This window comes from Phyllopteryx taeniolatus, chromosome 14 (genome assembly GCF_024500385.1).
Source record: "Phyllopteryx taeniolatus isolate TA_2022b chromosome 14, UOR_Ptae_1.2, whole genome shotgun sequence".
Classification (NCBI taxonomy): domain Eukaryota; kingdom Metazoa; phylum Chordata; class Actinopteri; order Syngnathiformes; family Syngnathidae; genus Phyllopteryx; species Phyllopteryx taeniolatus.
Window position 1 is genome coordinate 10,863,712 of NC_084515.1, and position 15,933 is coordinate 10,879,644.

At 39.1% G+C, this 15,933-nt stretch overlaps 3 protein-coding genes across 3 annotated transcripts in view; 2 read left to right on the plus strand and 1 right to left on the minus strand.

Moving 5' to 3' along the window:
- Positions 1-724: 724 nt before the first annotated feature.
- si:dkey-222f8.3 (Poly(U)-specific endoribonuclease-C-like) lies at positions 725-6,760 on the minus strand. Its single transcript, XM_061798714.1, has 7 exons — positions 6,642-6,760; positions 5,241-5,340; positions 4,934-5,045; positions 3,543-3,664; positions 3,337-3,449; positions 1,837-1,990; positions 725-1,753 (listed from the first exon to the last, which is right to left on the minus strand). Exons 1-7 carry the CDS (start codon positions 6,650-6,652, stop codon positions 1,493-1,495), a joined length of 873 nt encoding a protein of 290 aa, XP_061654698.1. The 5' UTR covers positions 6,653-6,760; the 3' UTR covers positions 725-1,492.
- Positions 6,761-7,028: 268 nt separating this feature from the next.
- pak1ip1 (PAK1 interacting protein 1) lies at positions 7,029-12,771 on the plus strand. The gene is made up of 10 exons (XM_061798713.1): positions 7,029-7,347; positions 8,483-8,645; positions 8,714-8,834; positions 9,815-9,889; positions 9,964-10,016; positions 10,109-10,254; positions 10,345-10,442; positions 11,846-11,945; positions 12,029-12,161; positions 12,619-12,771. Exons 1-10 carry the CDS (start codon positions 7,270-7,272, stop codon positions 12,750-12,752), a joined length of 1,101 nt encoding a protein of 366 aa, XP_061654697.1. The 5' UTR covers positions 7,029-7,269; the 3' UTR covers positions 12,753-12,771.
- Positions 12,772-14,599: 1,828 nt separating this feature from the next.
- Positions 14,600-15,933, plus strand: part of LOC133489532 (guanine nucleotide-binding protein G(olf) subunit alpha) — a 65,844-nt gene continuing 64,510 nt past the window's right edge. Inside the window, exon 1 of the mRNA XM_061798715.1 lies at positions 14,600-15,427. Within this exon, the coding sequence (XP_061654699.1) occupies positions 14,929-15,427 (499 nt within the window). The 5' untranslated portion in view covers positions 14,600-14,928. The remainder of the gene's footprint in view (positions 15,428-15,933) is intronic.

The following is a 15,933-nucleotide window of genomic DNA, read 5'->3' on the forward strand; positions in this document are numbered from 1 at the left end:
GCAGTAAGTTAAAAATGACTTGGGCAATTACGCTATTAGGCTAAGGCTAACCATATGGCTTTAACTTCTATTATGCAATATGAGAACTACAGTTAATGACATATTTCAAACAATTTTACAAGGAGATGCTAACAGAAATAGCATGTGGCTAATGATATATACTGTTGCACATCAGTCAGGCTAGGTGTCATAAAGTGGTTTTACTTTATAGTGGCAACTTCTTTTCACACTTGTGTGATGGCTGAGCCCAAAAGGAGGTCCCACTGTAGGACAGACATCCGTGTCGTTTACGCCTGAAAGCGCACAAAAGAAATCTCTAACTCATTAGCACTAATTTATACCCTTGATTTAGAACAATAACAAAAATAGATGGTGTGAAATTTGTATTGCTGCTGTGAGGCGCTAACGACACGCGCCATTATATTAACCTTAGTCCAAAAAGAAGCCATATTATTTTGTCAAATAAAGCCTGTAAAGTGACAGCTGTGTCATTCCAATGCTCGCATGCACATGGAAACTATCATAAGTCGTCATTGTATAATAAAGCATGTTCACGTTTGTTTATAAAGGTCACAGATGTTAATTTCATTTACATTTAATAGTGAGCCATCTTTAAAAAAAAAACAAACAATAAAACTTGATTTTTCTCTGTTACTTCTGTCATGTCCTTATTGATTTTGTCGTTTGACTTAATTTGAGGAAAAACAAGTGACAAATGCAGGACCAGTGAGTCACTTTAGTTTTATGATGCAGTGCTTATCTTCTTATCGTGATACAATGCTTAAAATGCTTCTTGTCTATAAAAACAGCAGGAACTGGAATTTATTGCAACATAACAAACGAACAAGCTGCTCGGTACAATATGATCAATACATTTACTAAGTAGGTAATTTAAACAAGTTGATTTTGGCAAGCAAATAGTAATGTAAAGAGCCTGTGTCTGATAGCATTGTGGCTAACTATTAAGCATGTAAGCACGCCAAGCTAAAGGACGATAAGTGGCAGGGTGCATATGAGTCAGTTTGTGCTTTTCCCACTGTACTTGTATTTTGTGAGTTTCCTACTTCCTGTTGTTGGACTTATTCGGAGCCACTATTGACCAACTGTTTGTGAACAAAGCACATTATTTGGATAACCTGTGACTGGTATCGTGCATTTCAGTCAGTTTGTGGTGTTACTGTTTATATTTTGGTAGTTTTCTCCCTTGATTTGACACTCATCAGAGGCCGGTATTAACCAACTTTTTGTGAACAAAGCAGTTTTGATTTTGATCTTCTGTGACTAGCATGGTGCATTGGAGTACATTTGTTTGTGCTGTTACTGCTTGTTTTTTGGTAGTTTTCTATTTACTGTATTTGTTCCCTTGATTGGACTCTCAGTTGTAGCCGGTGTCAATTAAGTTTTTGTAAACAGGGTACTTTATGTATTTTGTGTACAATTTTGAGGGGGGGGGGGAGAAAACGAAAGTAATCGATTTTGTAACAAAAACAAGCTACAAGTCACTGTGGTTGCTACTGAGGAGCTTTGGGTAGGACGAGCCGATGGAGCGTCCGTGTCTGTAGACCACCAGTTCCAGCACATACTCGTCCACCTTCACCTCCAGCGTGGTGCTCTTGTCACCGGACATCAGGAAGACGATGGTGAACAGCGCCACCTCCAACTCGGGGCTGACCCCCACGAAGGACCCGCCCACGGGTTTGACCAGGCCCTTCCAGCTGAACTGCAGGTTGAGCACGTGGTCATCCTCGTCGGGCTGCAGAAAAAGAACGAGCAAGACGACTTCACGTCAGTCAACGGAAGCGCCCGGTCGCTACGGCGTTGATGCGGTTGTCTTACGGTGTCTTTGTTGTCCCTAGCTTTGTAGCCTTTGTAGTCGATGTGGCCGTGCTTCTCCTGTAAGTAGAACTGTACCCAGTTGTGAAGGCCCGTAATCTCCTGGCCCTGCTTAGTCTCGCCCACGAACACGTGCTCAAACCCGCACGAGTCCTCCCTGCACGGAACCACACCGTACCTCATTTAAGCCAGCAGCAAATGATCACAAGATAACAGAAGAAGCGTGGCTATCCTAAATTGCTTTTTGTTCTTTTGATCGGACGCCAAGCTGGAGATGGTACCGACTAACTTTTTGTGAACAAAGGACTAGGACTTGGGTCTCCTGTGATTGGTGCCGTGCATTTCAGTCATTGCGTTTCTTTTTACTCATTTTATTTAGGTAGGTTTATAGCCTGTCGATAGAATTTTCAGCTGGAAATAGTATTGACTAACGTTTTGTGAACCACTGACATTTGATTTAAATGTTCTGCAGCTAGTGTGACGCTTATGAGTACAAGTGCAGTTACTGTACCACTTTTAATTTGAATGGTTTTTACTTACTATTTGTTTTTTTTTTGTTTTTGTTTTTTATTAGGTCCCCTTAGCCAGAATGGTATTGACCAGCTTTTAGTCGACAAAGGACTTTGATTTGCCTTTTAGTGACTGGTGTGGTGCATTTGATTTGAGCTTTTCAGCTTTTGGTGAACCATAGAGTATGATTTTTTTATCTTCTGTGACTGGTGACATGCGTTTAAAGCCTTCTGTTTGTGTCGTCACTAATTCCATTTCGCCAGGCTGCCACTTCCCGTTTGACTCCCTCTCATCCAGAGAAACAAACTTGACAAACTTTGAGAACAAAGAACTTTGACTTGGATCTTCTGCAGTTGGTGTGGTACATTTGAGTTCATCTGTGGTAACTACTTTTATTGTCCAAGTTTCTACATGCTGTATTTTGTTCATTTGATTGGACTCAACCAGAGCCGGTATTACCTACTTTTTGTGAACAAATGACTGATTTGGATCTTTTTTTACTGGCACGGTGCTTTTGATTTTATCGGCATTTACTGAACATTTATTTTGACTGGTTTCTACTTCCTGATGTTTTGTTCGAGCAACGATCTTCTGTAACTGGTGACCTGCATTTGAAGCCATCTGTTTGTGTTGATACAAATTTTATTTTGGCAAGCTTTTACTTCCTTTTTATTTTCGTACTTTGATGCGACTCTCATCTGTAGCAGGTATGGACGCTTATTTGTGAACAAAGGACGAGCAATTTTAACGCGCTAGGTGACAGTATCGCTCTGCATTTGCATCTGTTTTATTTCTGTAGGTTTTTTTCTCCTTTTTGTTTATAGGACTCTCGTCTGGACTCATTGGGGTTTATCTGTTTGAATGAGTGAATATGTAGACTGCTATGCAAGCCTAGCCTGCGGGTAACTTCTTTTTACGCTTGTATGACAGTTAAGAATGTTAACACGTGAGTTAATAACATTACTCCCCGATGGTACTGGGACAAAAACTCACCCTCCGCTCCTGTCACGGTGGTACAGACGGAACCAGATGTCGTAGAGTTGCTTTTTGAAGCTCGCCACGTCCGTTGACGACTGCCTTTTCTTGACCAGATACTGGTGAGCGCACTGTCAGCGCAAAACAACAACACATGCTTACTTCTCTCTCTCTCTCTCTCTCAGCGCTCTTGTTGTCATATCGTCACCGCTCCACCTTCCCACCTTCATGACGTCCGTCTCAAGGACGGCGTCCAGGAACTTGCAATTCTCCTGAAGCTCCTCGTGGGTCACCGATTCTGACACGCCCGTCGACATCTCGTAGTTGTCCAGCAAGTTGATGAAGTCTGCCGTTCACACAGATCAGGATATTAAACTTTAGCTGCCCAGCGACACAATTCAAGCCCAATTATATACAAGAATGCTAACATATGCTCTTCTAACATAAATACAATTTAAATACATTACACTTATGTCTTCCAGCAGTATCTCTTTAATACCATTAGGTGTTCAAGTCTTCCTGTTCCCTCGACCTGATCAGGTGATTTTAACGGGTGAGTAGTTTGACTTTATTCTAGGTTTCGACTGCCAGTTTTTGTTTCCTTGATAGAACTCTCTTCTGGCCAGTGTTGACCAGCATTTTGTCAACATAGGAACTTTTCATTTGGATCACATGTGACTGTTGTCGTGCATTTAAGTTTGTTTGTGCTCTTACTGTATATATTTTGTTTGTTTTACTTCCTGTTTTTGTTCCCGTTCCCTCGATAGGACTGTCAGTCGGGCTGGTATTGGGCAACTTTTGGTGAACAAAGTATTTTGATTTGACTCTTCTGCGACTGGTGCGGTGTGCTTGAATCCATCTGCTGTTACTTTTATTTTGGTGGGTTTCTATTTGGTGTTGTTTTAGCCAGAGCTGGTATTGATGAACTTTTTGAAACCCAAGGACTGATTTGGATCTGTTGTTGGCATCTTGCATTTGAGTCTATTTGTTTGCGCTGTCACTGGTTTTATTTTGGTAGGTTTTGACTTCCTGTTTTTGTGCACGTTCCCTCAATAGGTCTCCCAGCAGCACTGGTATTGACCAACATTTTGAGAACAAAGACTTTGATTTGGATCTTCTGCAAACCGTGTTGCGCATTTGAGTACACTTGTGTAACTCATTCGATTTGGTCAGCTTTCTACTTCCTTTTGGATTTCGTTCCCTTGATGGAACTCTCAGCCGGAGCTGGTATTGGCCATCTTTTCTAGAACAAAGGAATTAAAGTTTGATCTTCTCTGACTGGTGATGTGCATTTGAGTTCATCTGTTTGTGCTGTTACTACTTTTATTTTGCTAGGTTTGTATACTACCTGTTTTTAGTTCCAATGATGGGACTCTCATCCGAGCAACTTTTTAGACAAAGGACAACCTATTAAACACCACTAGGTGACAGCATTGCTATGAAAACACCTCCCTGTTCTCTCTCCATAGTCAAGCGTCTCAAACGATTGAGTAGCTTTACTTTATTTTATTTTCATTTTGCAGTGGTTAGCTTGTTTTACACTTATGAGTGTTAAAGTATTCCTAATAATTTTCCCTGTACATTTAAGAATTGTTTTGAGAAAAAAAAGACGTACGTGCGTATGTCTCTATGTTCTTCAGTTTGTCCTCATCGACGTACTTGAAGAGCGGCGCCCTGGCCCGGTCCCTGGCATAGTTGCTGCCCTGAGCCACGTAGCCGGCTCGCCCCTGACAATGACAACCACGGAACAGGACATGGAACTTACTGCAAAATATAGGAAAGGGCTGAGCTGCAATTGCCTACACATGAAAGAAGTAACGTTACCAAGCAGACACACACTATTGTGAATGAACTTGTTATACACGACACAAGATTTATTAATGTCTTGTTGTTGACAGGTGATAAATTTAGGGCGTACTCACCTGAGGGGCAATGATGTAATCGGTGCCCGGCTTGAGACGGTTGACGTCCAGGCGCCACAGTTCATTTAGCACATCAGACAGCTCCTGACTGGCCACTTGACTGAAAAAATGAAAGTTGACTTTGTAACTAAATGTTGGCAGAATGAAAATTCTTCATTCACTTGTAATTATTTTGTTTTCTGATAACAATTTTACTTTTGTAAAGTTACTTGGAAATAAATCTGACTTTTACAATATTAAAAAAAAATTCTCTCGGAAAGGTATGACTATTTGGATGAATTTTTTTATTTTTTTTTAAGGGGGGTGCTACTCTTCTCTTTCATTACAACTTTTTCTATTATTGTCTGACTTCATGTTTCTTTCTAAAAAAATGCAACTTTTCTCACAAATTATGACTATTCGCATGAAATGACATCTATCGTAAATATCTGACTTTCCAACTTTTACATCTAATATATTACAACTATTCTAAGAATTTAAACTGTTTTTAAAATAAGACTTCTTGTAATATTTACGACTTTATTCAACTGTTTTTGTAACATTACAACTTTTTCTTGTAATATTGTGACTATAATAAGTTTGTTTTTTTAAAAGTAAGACTTTTTAAGTATGACCTTTCTGGTAATATTACAACTTTATTAGACTATTTCCTAACATTGAACTTTTTCTTGTAATGCAAGACTTTCTTCACAAAATACAACTTTGTTAGTTTTTTTTCTGGAGTAACTTTATTCGCATGAAATGGGTTGTATTAAGGGAAAAATTACTTTCTTGACATAACTTTTCTCACAAAAAATGTAAATATAGTTTTTCTCATCTTGCCACTTTATACATGTGAAATTGTTTTTTAGCTTGAAAAAATAAATTTCCCCAACATTCTATCTCAACAATATTTTTTTTAATACAATTGTTTTCTCTGAGGGTTAATGTAGTTTCCTTTGCGTGTTTATAACTAACGGATTACCCAACAAATCATCAAAATATAGTTTCCGTTTTTACATAATAGCCCCGTTCTTTTTTTGACGGGGGTGGATAAGTGTTGTATTGACTCTTGTTTTTTTGTCTCTTGTGTAACCACTAATCACCAGCAGACCTTCACACAGCAAACACACCAACTAACTCTTCATAAATTCGATGCCATCCATTGTACAGCTGTGCACTTCTTTTTGCAAGAGGAAGTGCAAAAAAAAAAAAAAAAAAAAAAAAAAAAAAAAAAAAAGCATGAAACAAAACTTGTTCCACTGCGACCAGGAGCACGCCAGTTACTGAGCGTATCCTTGCAGCCCACAGGTTTGTTTACATGAAATAAGTTCATATTTAGAGTCAATAAAGTTTCAAAACGACGTAAAAGTTAAAGACAGAAATGCTTTTTTTTCAATTTGTAAGTCTCATTTTGCTTACCTTCTTGCCATGGTCGCGTTCGGAATAGACAGACCTGGCTCACATCCGTGTACTCAAGTGGTAAAACCGTTTTATGCGCAGTTAGTCGGGCTGCCAATCAAGTGACGTCATGTTGAGAAACAGCCAATGACAGGGACAAATTAACCGAGCGCCGCCCACCTCGACTCGGGCGGATCCCATCTCGTGATCGCTTTATTAATGCAGTAATATAACTGACCTTCACACAAAAGGTTCATTGTTTAATATCGTCTTCTATTTTTGTCTTCTTATTTTTCTAACAGTGCAGTCTTTGTTCACTTTTTTCTATGCCCGGTGTCGCGTGGGACGATGTGAACTCTAAGGCATCCTCACCCCTGGGGGCGCTAGTGAGACTTTGTGAACGACAAAGATGAAAAAGGAAGACGATCTCCGCGCGTGCGCAATGCACTGTGCTCATCTCCGCGTTGTTTTGATTTTTCACGTGTAGTTAGCACGGACACGGCGATAATGTGTTTCTAGTCTGCCCCAAGTTGCTCTACTGCGCTTATTTTGTCCGCCTTATGTATCTTTACTAATCCTGATACATTTAGTGTAGGTGTTAAAAGGTGGCATCGCTGTGAGAGAGACGAAAAGAAGCGAGTGGAGCGTCATGGCCGCCTTCGTGGAGCTCATAGCTGGCTGCTACGAGCAAGTTGTGTTTGGTTACCGTGTTCGAACAGACCAGGAGGTGAGTGGATATTCACACGTTACATATTTACGAAAGAATAGCAGCTCGGTTGTTATTGTTGACTCTGGGGTAATGTTAGCGTTAATTACTCCGATATCAACGATATCCAGTACAGGGTTTGCCAAAAGCAGTCACGTTGAACACTTTAAAATGTTTAATTATTGTAATATTAAGCAAGAGTTTGGGTTTCAAGCCAGGGTTATGGATTGAAAATCGGTGTTGGGATTCTAAAGTCGGGTTTCAAAATAGGAACGTAATGTAAGTGTTAGGGGCTTTATCAAATTTGTAGGGTTTTGAAGCCACGGTTAGGGTTTCAAAATAAGGGTTTGAGTTGCAAGGTGGGGTTTCTATTGTTCTGGATTAGGATTTCTTGTTAGGGTTTTAAATCATAGCTTCAAGCCAGGGTTAGGATTTTAATGTAGGGTTTCAAAAAAGTGTTTGAAGGCAAGTGTTAGGGTTTCAAGACAGCATTATAGTTTCATAAGGAGGTTTCAAGACAGGTTTTCAGTTTTAAAGTATGGCTTCAGACAGGGTTGGGGTTTCAAAATAAAGTTTCAAATTTCAAGCCAGGTTTGCAGTGAAATAAAAATGTTAAGTTTCACAATAGGGTTTCAAGGCAAGTGTTAGCTTTTCATGGAAGGTGTAAGTTTTCAAAGTGGGGTGTCAAGACAGGATTGATCTTTCAAAATATGGTTTTTAGCCAGGACTGGGTTTTAAAGTAGGGCTTCAAGCCAGGGTTGGGGTTTCATGGAATGTTTAGGGTTTTAGAGTAAGGTTTCAAAACAGGATTAGGATTTCAAAGCGTGATTTGAAAGGATGTTTTTAAGACACAGTTACAGAACATTTATTTTTTAACTTTATTTTGAAAAAGTCATACTCCAAGAAAATGTTGCAAAGTATTTTTAAAAATATATATTTTTTTTTTAAGAAAATGCCTAAATAATGTGGTAATATTACAAGAAAACTTATTTTTTTAACTTTATTTTGAAAAAGTCATACTCCAAGAAAATGTTGCAAAGTATTTTTAAATCTCATGAGAAAACAGCCGTACTGTGACAAATAACGTGTAATATTGAAGTTGTTGTCTGTATATGTAATATGTTGTAAGTGTCCTTTTGTGACGACGGCGTTTCAGGAGTGGAGGGCCAAGGCGGATTTCACACATCACGCCCACACGGCGTCCGTATCGGCGGTGGCGGCCAGCGGCAGGTTTGTGGTGACGGGCAGCAAAGACGAGACGATGTTGCTGTACGACATGAACAAGAAGGTGGAACACGGCGCTCTGCTGCACCACGACGGTGAGTGACGCTTGTGGCGTCTCCGGTTGCCGTGACTACGCCCCCTCCTGACCAATTGTACTTTTCAGGCTCCATCACCTGCCTGGAGTTTTACGGCGCGACACATCTGCTAAGCGGAGGAGAGGACGGACTCTTATGCGTGTGGAGCACCAAGAAGTGGGAGTGCCTCAAGTCCATCAAAGCGCACAAGTCAGTCTGCTACAAGGAGGGCAGGAGAAATGATACTCTTAAAAAAAGTTAGATTTTTCTGTGAATAAAGTCGGAATATTTGGAGGAATAGCTGTAATGGTACGAACAAAATTTTTAGTTCAGAGAAAATAAACATTTCACACAAATAGCCCTAATTTTACCAGAAAAGTCAGAATTTTTATCCTGAAGAAAAAAAGAAAAAAGACTTTGTGAATTGTCGCAGTATTTAAATAAAAAACACACAATAAATTTGCGCAACATCAAAACTTTATTGTTGAACCTAACATATTTTTTTAACAAATCTAACATCATATTTATTTTTTTAGTAATATATTGTTTATAAATTATTTTTTAAATGGTCCTAATAATACAAAATATTTGCAAAGATTTGCATACTATTAAACTTTATTCTTTTAAATGCAACTTTTGGGGAAAATGTTTTTTATAACTTAATTTTTGAAGTCATCAAAAACGTTTTTTATATTTTTTTTCTCAGAAGAAACTGATGATGTAAAAATATATATTTATGTGATTGGCTGGCGACCAATTCAGGGTCTGCCCCGCTCTTCGAACAAAGTCCGTTGGGATCGACGCCAGCACGCCTGCGCCCCTCGTGAGGATAACCGATTCGGACTCCGAGAATGGATGAATGGATATTTACATAACGTCAAAATGTTATTCTTATAACTGACTTTAATTTTATTCTTATATTTAATGATATTTAAATATGTACGTTTTTTTTTGTTTGTTAGGAAAGGTCAAATCAAGGTGTAACATGAGGGAAAGGTTGAAAAAGTTCATGAATAAAGCTGATATGTTAGGAGAAAATTAATTAAAAAAAAATTTTTTTTTTAAAGAGTTAATACTAAAATAAATTATAGAAAAATCAGGACTATTCCTTTAATGTGGCTTTCTTTCACCCTCATTTTCTCAGGAAAAGTGCGACTTTATTCTCTTAACGCTTTTCTTTTTTCCTTCAGAGGTCATGTGACATCGCTGTCTGTACATCCGTCTGGTAAACTTGCACTGACGGTGGGCACCGATAAAACACTGCGGTGAGACACGCTCACACACGTACATGTAATGAATGTCAAAGTCGTTGATGTAATGTTTGAGTTTGTCCTTCTAGCACATGGAATCTCATTAATGGACGATCAGCCTTCATCAGAAACATCAAACAAAGTCAGTATTTTCCTATAAAATGTGAGGTTTATTTATTTATTTTGTATTTTTGGGAGGCGCTAATGCGTGTGTCTTTGTTTTTGTGTGTGTAGACGCACACATTGTGCGATGGTCTCCGGACGGCGAGAAATACGTGGTGGTCATCCACGACCAGCTTGACCTGTACGATCTGCAGACAGCCTCACTGACCAGCACGCTCAAAAACCCCAAGAGGATCTCGGCCATCAACTTCGTAAACGTCAGGTTTTTTTTTTTTCTCTCTGACCCTTGCTTCACTGCACTTTTTCTTTTTCTTTCTTGTTCTTATTTTTGGTTTCTTTTGTTCCAGAACTCCATCCTAGCTGTTGCGGGTGATGACGAAATAGTACGACTGTGTGACGTTGCCAAGGAGAAATGGGTGTGCGAGTTCAAAGCTCATGAAACCAGGTACATATTTAAACGACACATACTATGCATCTTTCACAATTTGAACCAGTTTGCAGGTGTCTTAATAACATCGCTGTGACATCAAGCATGATAGCCGATGGCGAGTGTGCAGGTCCGTGTACTTGCAGAATGCAGGAAAACAAATTCACACAAATGAAGTCATGTTATAAGGAGAAAAAAAAATATTTAAAAAAGAAAAAAAAAACGCCATATAATTTCACGGGAATAAAGTTGTACCATTGCCAGAAAAAGACAAAATGAGAAAAAACATCGTAATGTGAGAAAAGAATATGAATTTTGAAATAGTATTTCAGTGGTATTTTTTTCAAATTCTACGAGAATAAAATCGGGGTGTTCCAAGAAAAAAAACATGGCATTATGTTTTGAAGGAAAAACATCATTTCACACAAATGCAACTCTAACATTGCGATTAAAAGTGTCACTGGAATGTTACAAGAAAAAAAGTGATATTTTTCAAGTCAAATACTTAATTTCACAAGAATAAATTGTTTGGTGAAAAAAGTCATTTTTTCACGAGGAGGAGAAATTCACAATTTTTACGTGAATAAAATTGTAATTTTCACAAGAATATAATTGTAATGTTATGGAGAAAGTAATAGTTTCAAATGAATGGCAGGTCATATTGTTACGAAGAAAAATGAGAAAAATTGCAATTTCACAATTGAAATGTTAAAAGCAAAAAAAAAAATCAAATGTCATTTGTCGCAAGTTGTAACATTGTGAGACATGTCATATGGTTAGACAGGAAATAGTAGTTGTTCCAAAGATAAAACCTAATTTCGAATGTTGAGAGAAAGTCATAATTCAAGAATCGGGGGATTTATATAGAACCTTTATAAACATGCTTAGAAAGGGCTTTGACACCCCAAATAGAACACAAGATACCAATATTGTAATCAGGTCCACGAATAATAGTAGCAATCATGAAAACTAAAATAAACAATTCAGTACATAAAGTCAATGGGTAAAAATAAATAAAAACGGGGGAGAAGATGCCGATCTAGGAAAAAGTGTTTGAAGAAGTGATTTGAAAGAGTTGTAGTAATAGAAGGTGGGCGGTATAGTCAAAAATTGTTCTCAAGTAAGAATACTGTTACGTTAGAAGTTCATGACTCAAGTCAAAAGTATTAAGTGTAAGTACAAATAATTATTGACTAAGTCTTAAGTACTTGGTCAAAAAGCTTCTTAAGTACTGAGCAACCGGTGAGTAACTTCTGATTCCGGTTAGGGTTTTTTGGGCTTCTGCTTATTTTTTTAAACTTGGAATATAAATGCCATATAATCCAAAATATACGATAGGAATGTGCAATTTGAGATATTGCCCGGCAATATCACTTTAAAACGATGTGCAAGTGTTGAGGCGCCTCGCTCTTCTTTCGGAGGGTGAAAGCGGTGGACAGTTTCAAGATGGACGACGACCACGTGTTGGTCACGGCCTCCAACGACGGCTTCATCAAAATGTGGAAGCTCCGCCCGAACGACGTCAGTCGACCTCCAAACTGCACGGTCATCACGTACCGCTCTGTCTGTATGTTAACATGAGATGCTTACATGTCACCTGACAGGAGCTGGAGTGTCCCACCCTCCTCGGGGAAGTGAACACCACGGCCAGGCTGACGTGTTTGGCCGTGTGGAAACCCTCCACGCAACGGCAGACCACAGAAGAAGAAAAGGGAGCCAAGGCCACAACGTCACAAGGTGGAGCCCCTAAAATACATTCTAGTTTGTTGAAATTAAAAGAACTACAGCATAAAATCTCCTAAGGACTTGTTTCTTGTTAAAATGTTGACTTTTAAAAAAATAAAAATAAAATAAAATTGTAGTTTTATTCATGTACAATTACGCCAGTCATATTTTTACTTGATTCTTTTCTTGTATGTTTTGCAACTATTATTACATTATTCTAAGTTGTGAAATGACTACGTTTTACTCAAAATTTTAATTTATTCTCAAATAATCCTCATTTTTATAACAACAAATTGTCTTAGTTTATTTATTCACATAACATTACAACTCTATTCTCATAAAATGTGAACTTTCTGACAATGTCACAACTTTTGTTCTTTTCATACGACTTCATTATTATGAAATGCCACATTTTCCGCTTAATATTGATTATTTTTCTTTTTTCTTTCCTCCCCTCATGTGCCTGCAGAGGTGGCTGAGGCACTTTTGAAGACAAAGCGAGTGCGTCTCCTCACTCATGAAGAAGTCATTCTGGAAGATGAAAGCAAACCGAAAAAGAAGAAGAAAAGAAAGGTCCATGGAAAACTGGAAGAGGCGAAATAAAACACATTTGTATAAAAGACCCTTTGATGTGTGACTCTTTTGGATGGACTCTGTCTCCACAAACGTACTCAGTCACCTAACAAAGAATTCACTCACAATACTTTTTCCAGCAACGCCTATTTTATGAATTATTGTAGAATAAAAAGCTACGAATTTTCAACTGTCACAAAACATTGTTTTTTTTACAATTATTTTATGCCAACCCCTCTATTGTTGCAATGTTCTGACTATATCTTTCTAAAATTAAATAAAATCTTTCAACAAAATGACTTTCACAAAACTTTCTTCTCCTAAAAATACAACTTGTCTAAAATTGTTGATTTTGTTATTGTGAAAATAATTACTTTATATATATCACCTTTTAAAACATACATTCACTAGACTTAGAATTTTGCAACTTGATTTTTGTTCAATTATGACTTTTATCAAAACCTTTGTTTTCTTAAAGTGGTGTAATTTTCTCAGAATTTACCAGCTTTGTTGCAATTTTCCCACATTCTCGAAAAATGTAACATTTTCACAAAATGTTCCCAACACAGTCACAATGTTCCACATTTCTTTGCGGTATATTACATCATTGCGACCGTCGCAGCAGTATGACTTTATTCTAAGAATTAAATGTTCTTATGTGACTGGAAGCATTGTACATTCAATAATAATGTGTCGCAAAATTAGGACATTGTCCAAATTCTATGACTCTCATATGCCTGCTTGATCAAAATTATAGGAAAAGTTGAAATTTTAAGAGAATAAAGTGGCACGATTTTAAGAAAAGTTGTAACTATGAGAATCATTTTAACATGGCAAAGTTGAAAAAGTCATATTGCAAATATAAAGTGTGAGGGGAAAAAAGTCTTAATTTTATGAGGGAGATTTTTTTTTTTTAGACAAAATCTTAATGACAGTCATAAAATAGTGAAAAGGTGCAGTTCGGACCAAAAAGTCAGAACTTTATGAGTGGAATATGTAGATAATTGGTCATAATATTTACAAGGATAAAGTCTTAATATGGTAAAGTTTAAAAAGTTGTAATAATACAAATAAGAAGTGTTCAAATGTCAAGAAAGTCTTAATTTTATTTGAGATTTATGAAAAAAAACTGAAAGAAAAAAAAAAAATCCAAATTTTCGGACCGTAAAATTCCAAAATCAATTTTGAAAAACAAAACAAAAATATAATTTTGTGAGGGAAAAAAATAAAAATATATAGATAAATGGTCATATTTATGAGAATAAAGTTGTAATATGTCAAAGTTGAAAAAGTAGTTATTTTACAAAAAGGTAATATTGTCAATATAGTGTTCAAGTTTCAAGAGTCAATTTTATGTGTGAAAAAGTCTTTTAAAAGAGGATTTTAAAAAGTATTTTTATGAGAGAATAAACATGAGGATAGTCATAAAATAATGAAAAAGGTGTAGTTCTGAGTTTTATTTTATGAGGGGGACAAATCCAAATGCTTAACACTGAATTTATATATATGAATGATATTCATGAGGATAAAGTGGTAATATGGCAAACTTGAAAAAAGTAATTTTACAAAAAAGTAATATTGCGAATAGTAAATAGGAAAAAAATATTAGAGAAAAAAATCTTAATTTTATGAGAATGAAGTCATAAAATTGTAAAAGTTTAGTATTGATAAAAAAAAGTTGTCATCTTGTGAGGATTTTTTTTAATATTTAGAGAAATGGTCGTAATATTTATGAAGATGACGTCATTATAGGCCCATTCAGTAAAATCTTGGGGAAAACCGCATTCCCAGCCCCCCCCCACCCCTTGGCCATGCATGGAGGAATGCCGTAATGCCACCAATAAAAGCGCCCACAGCAAATTGCGCCCTTAGCGTCCACTTTACGGTAAAGGCTGGTGTGGACCCGCAGTGTCCACGGACACGATCAGGTGATCCGAGACCGAGCTACGGGCGAGCCCACCGCAGGAGGGGAGAGACACACGCATCCATCGGGGGGCCTAGAAGGCACAATGTCATGTAGCGAATGTCGGCGCCCACCCGGTGCTCCTCATTTCCGCCTCGGCACTGGAGCGACATCTTAGCGACGGACCGACGGACCGACGGACTTCACGGTCGTGTGCGCGTGTGTGTGACGATGGCTCGTTAGGGCCGCCGGCGCACGTTTTCCCTTTATGAGCGATTCCCTTTGCCACATAATTCGTTCAGCATGGGGCTGTGCTACAGTCTGCGCCCACGGCTCTTCGGCGACCTAAGCGGCTCCATCTCCAACGCCGCCTCGGACTCGGAGCCGCATCCGGACGCGGCGACCGCCGCCGCCGCCGTATCCGCGCCGACCCGCGCCCAGGGAGCTCGCACCGCAGAGGACGGCGGCGGCGGCGGAGGAGGATGCGAGCCGGGCCGGGAGCACGTCTCGGCGGGGGACGGCGTGCTCATCCAGAACGGAGGAGGCGGCGGCAAGGGGACAACGTCGTCGTCGTCGCCGTCGTCCGCCGCGGCGACGACGGCGGCCAAAGAGCGAGGTGGACGCCGCCTGCAGCTGCCGCTCAAAAGCAACAATAGCGGCCACAAGCAGAAAAACTGGGACAAGCTCCTCATGGAGGAGAAGGAGGCCGAGAAGGAGGCGAGGAAAGTCAGCAAGAGCATCGACCGGGCCCTCAAGGAACTCAAGCGCGAATACAAGCAGACGCACCGGCTTCTGTTGCTCGGTAAGACACCTCCGCTTCCTTTCCGCTGGGTGACAGCGGTGCAGTCGCTGTGGCCTGTGGCCGGATGATGTCACTGCTCCGCCGGGGAGGCCTTGTGCCACAGGCGGGCTGTCATCAGCATGGACACTTGGGCCTCGCACTTATGATGACATAATAACACACTGGGAATATATCCACCGGTGAACGGTACACTTCTCATACAAGTAAACTGACACATGCTGCAGTCAAAGTATCACAGTGTACTCTAATATAGCAGCAGTAACTGCAACTGCAGCTCACGATTATTCTAATCGATATTCAATTATTATTTTTTTCCCTTCAATTGATGAATCAGACCCTGCGATTGGCTGGCAACCAGTTCAGGGTGTACCCCGCCTCCTGCCCGATGACAGCTGGGATAGGCTCCAGCACGCCCGCGACCCTAGTGAGGAGAAGCGGCTCAGAAAATGGATGGATGGATGATGAATCAGATTTGAAAGGCGAAATTTCCATCCCTTAGCATGACA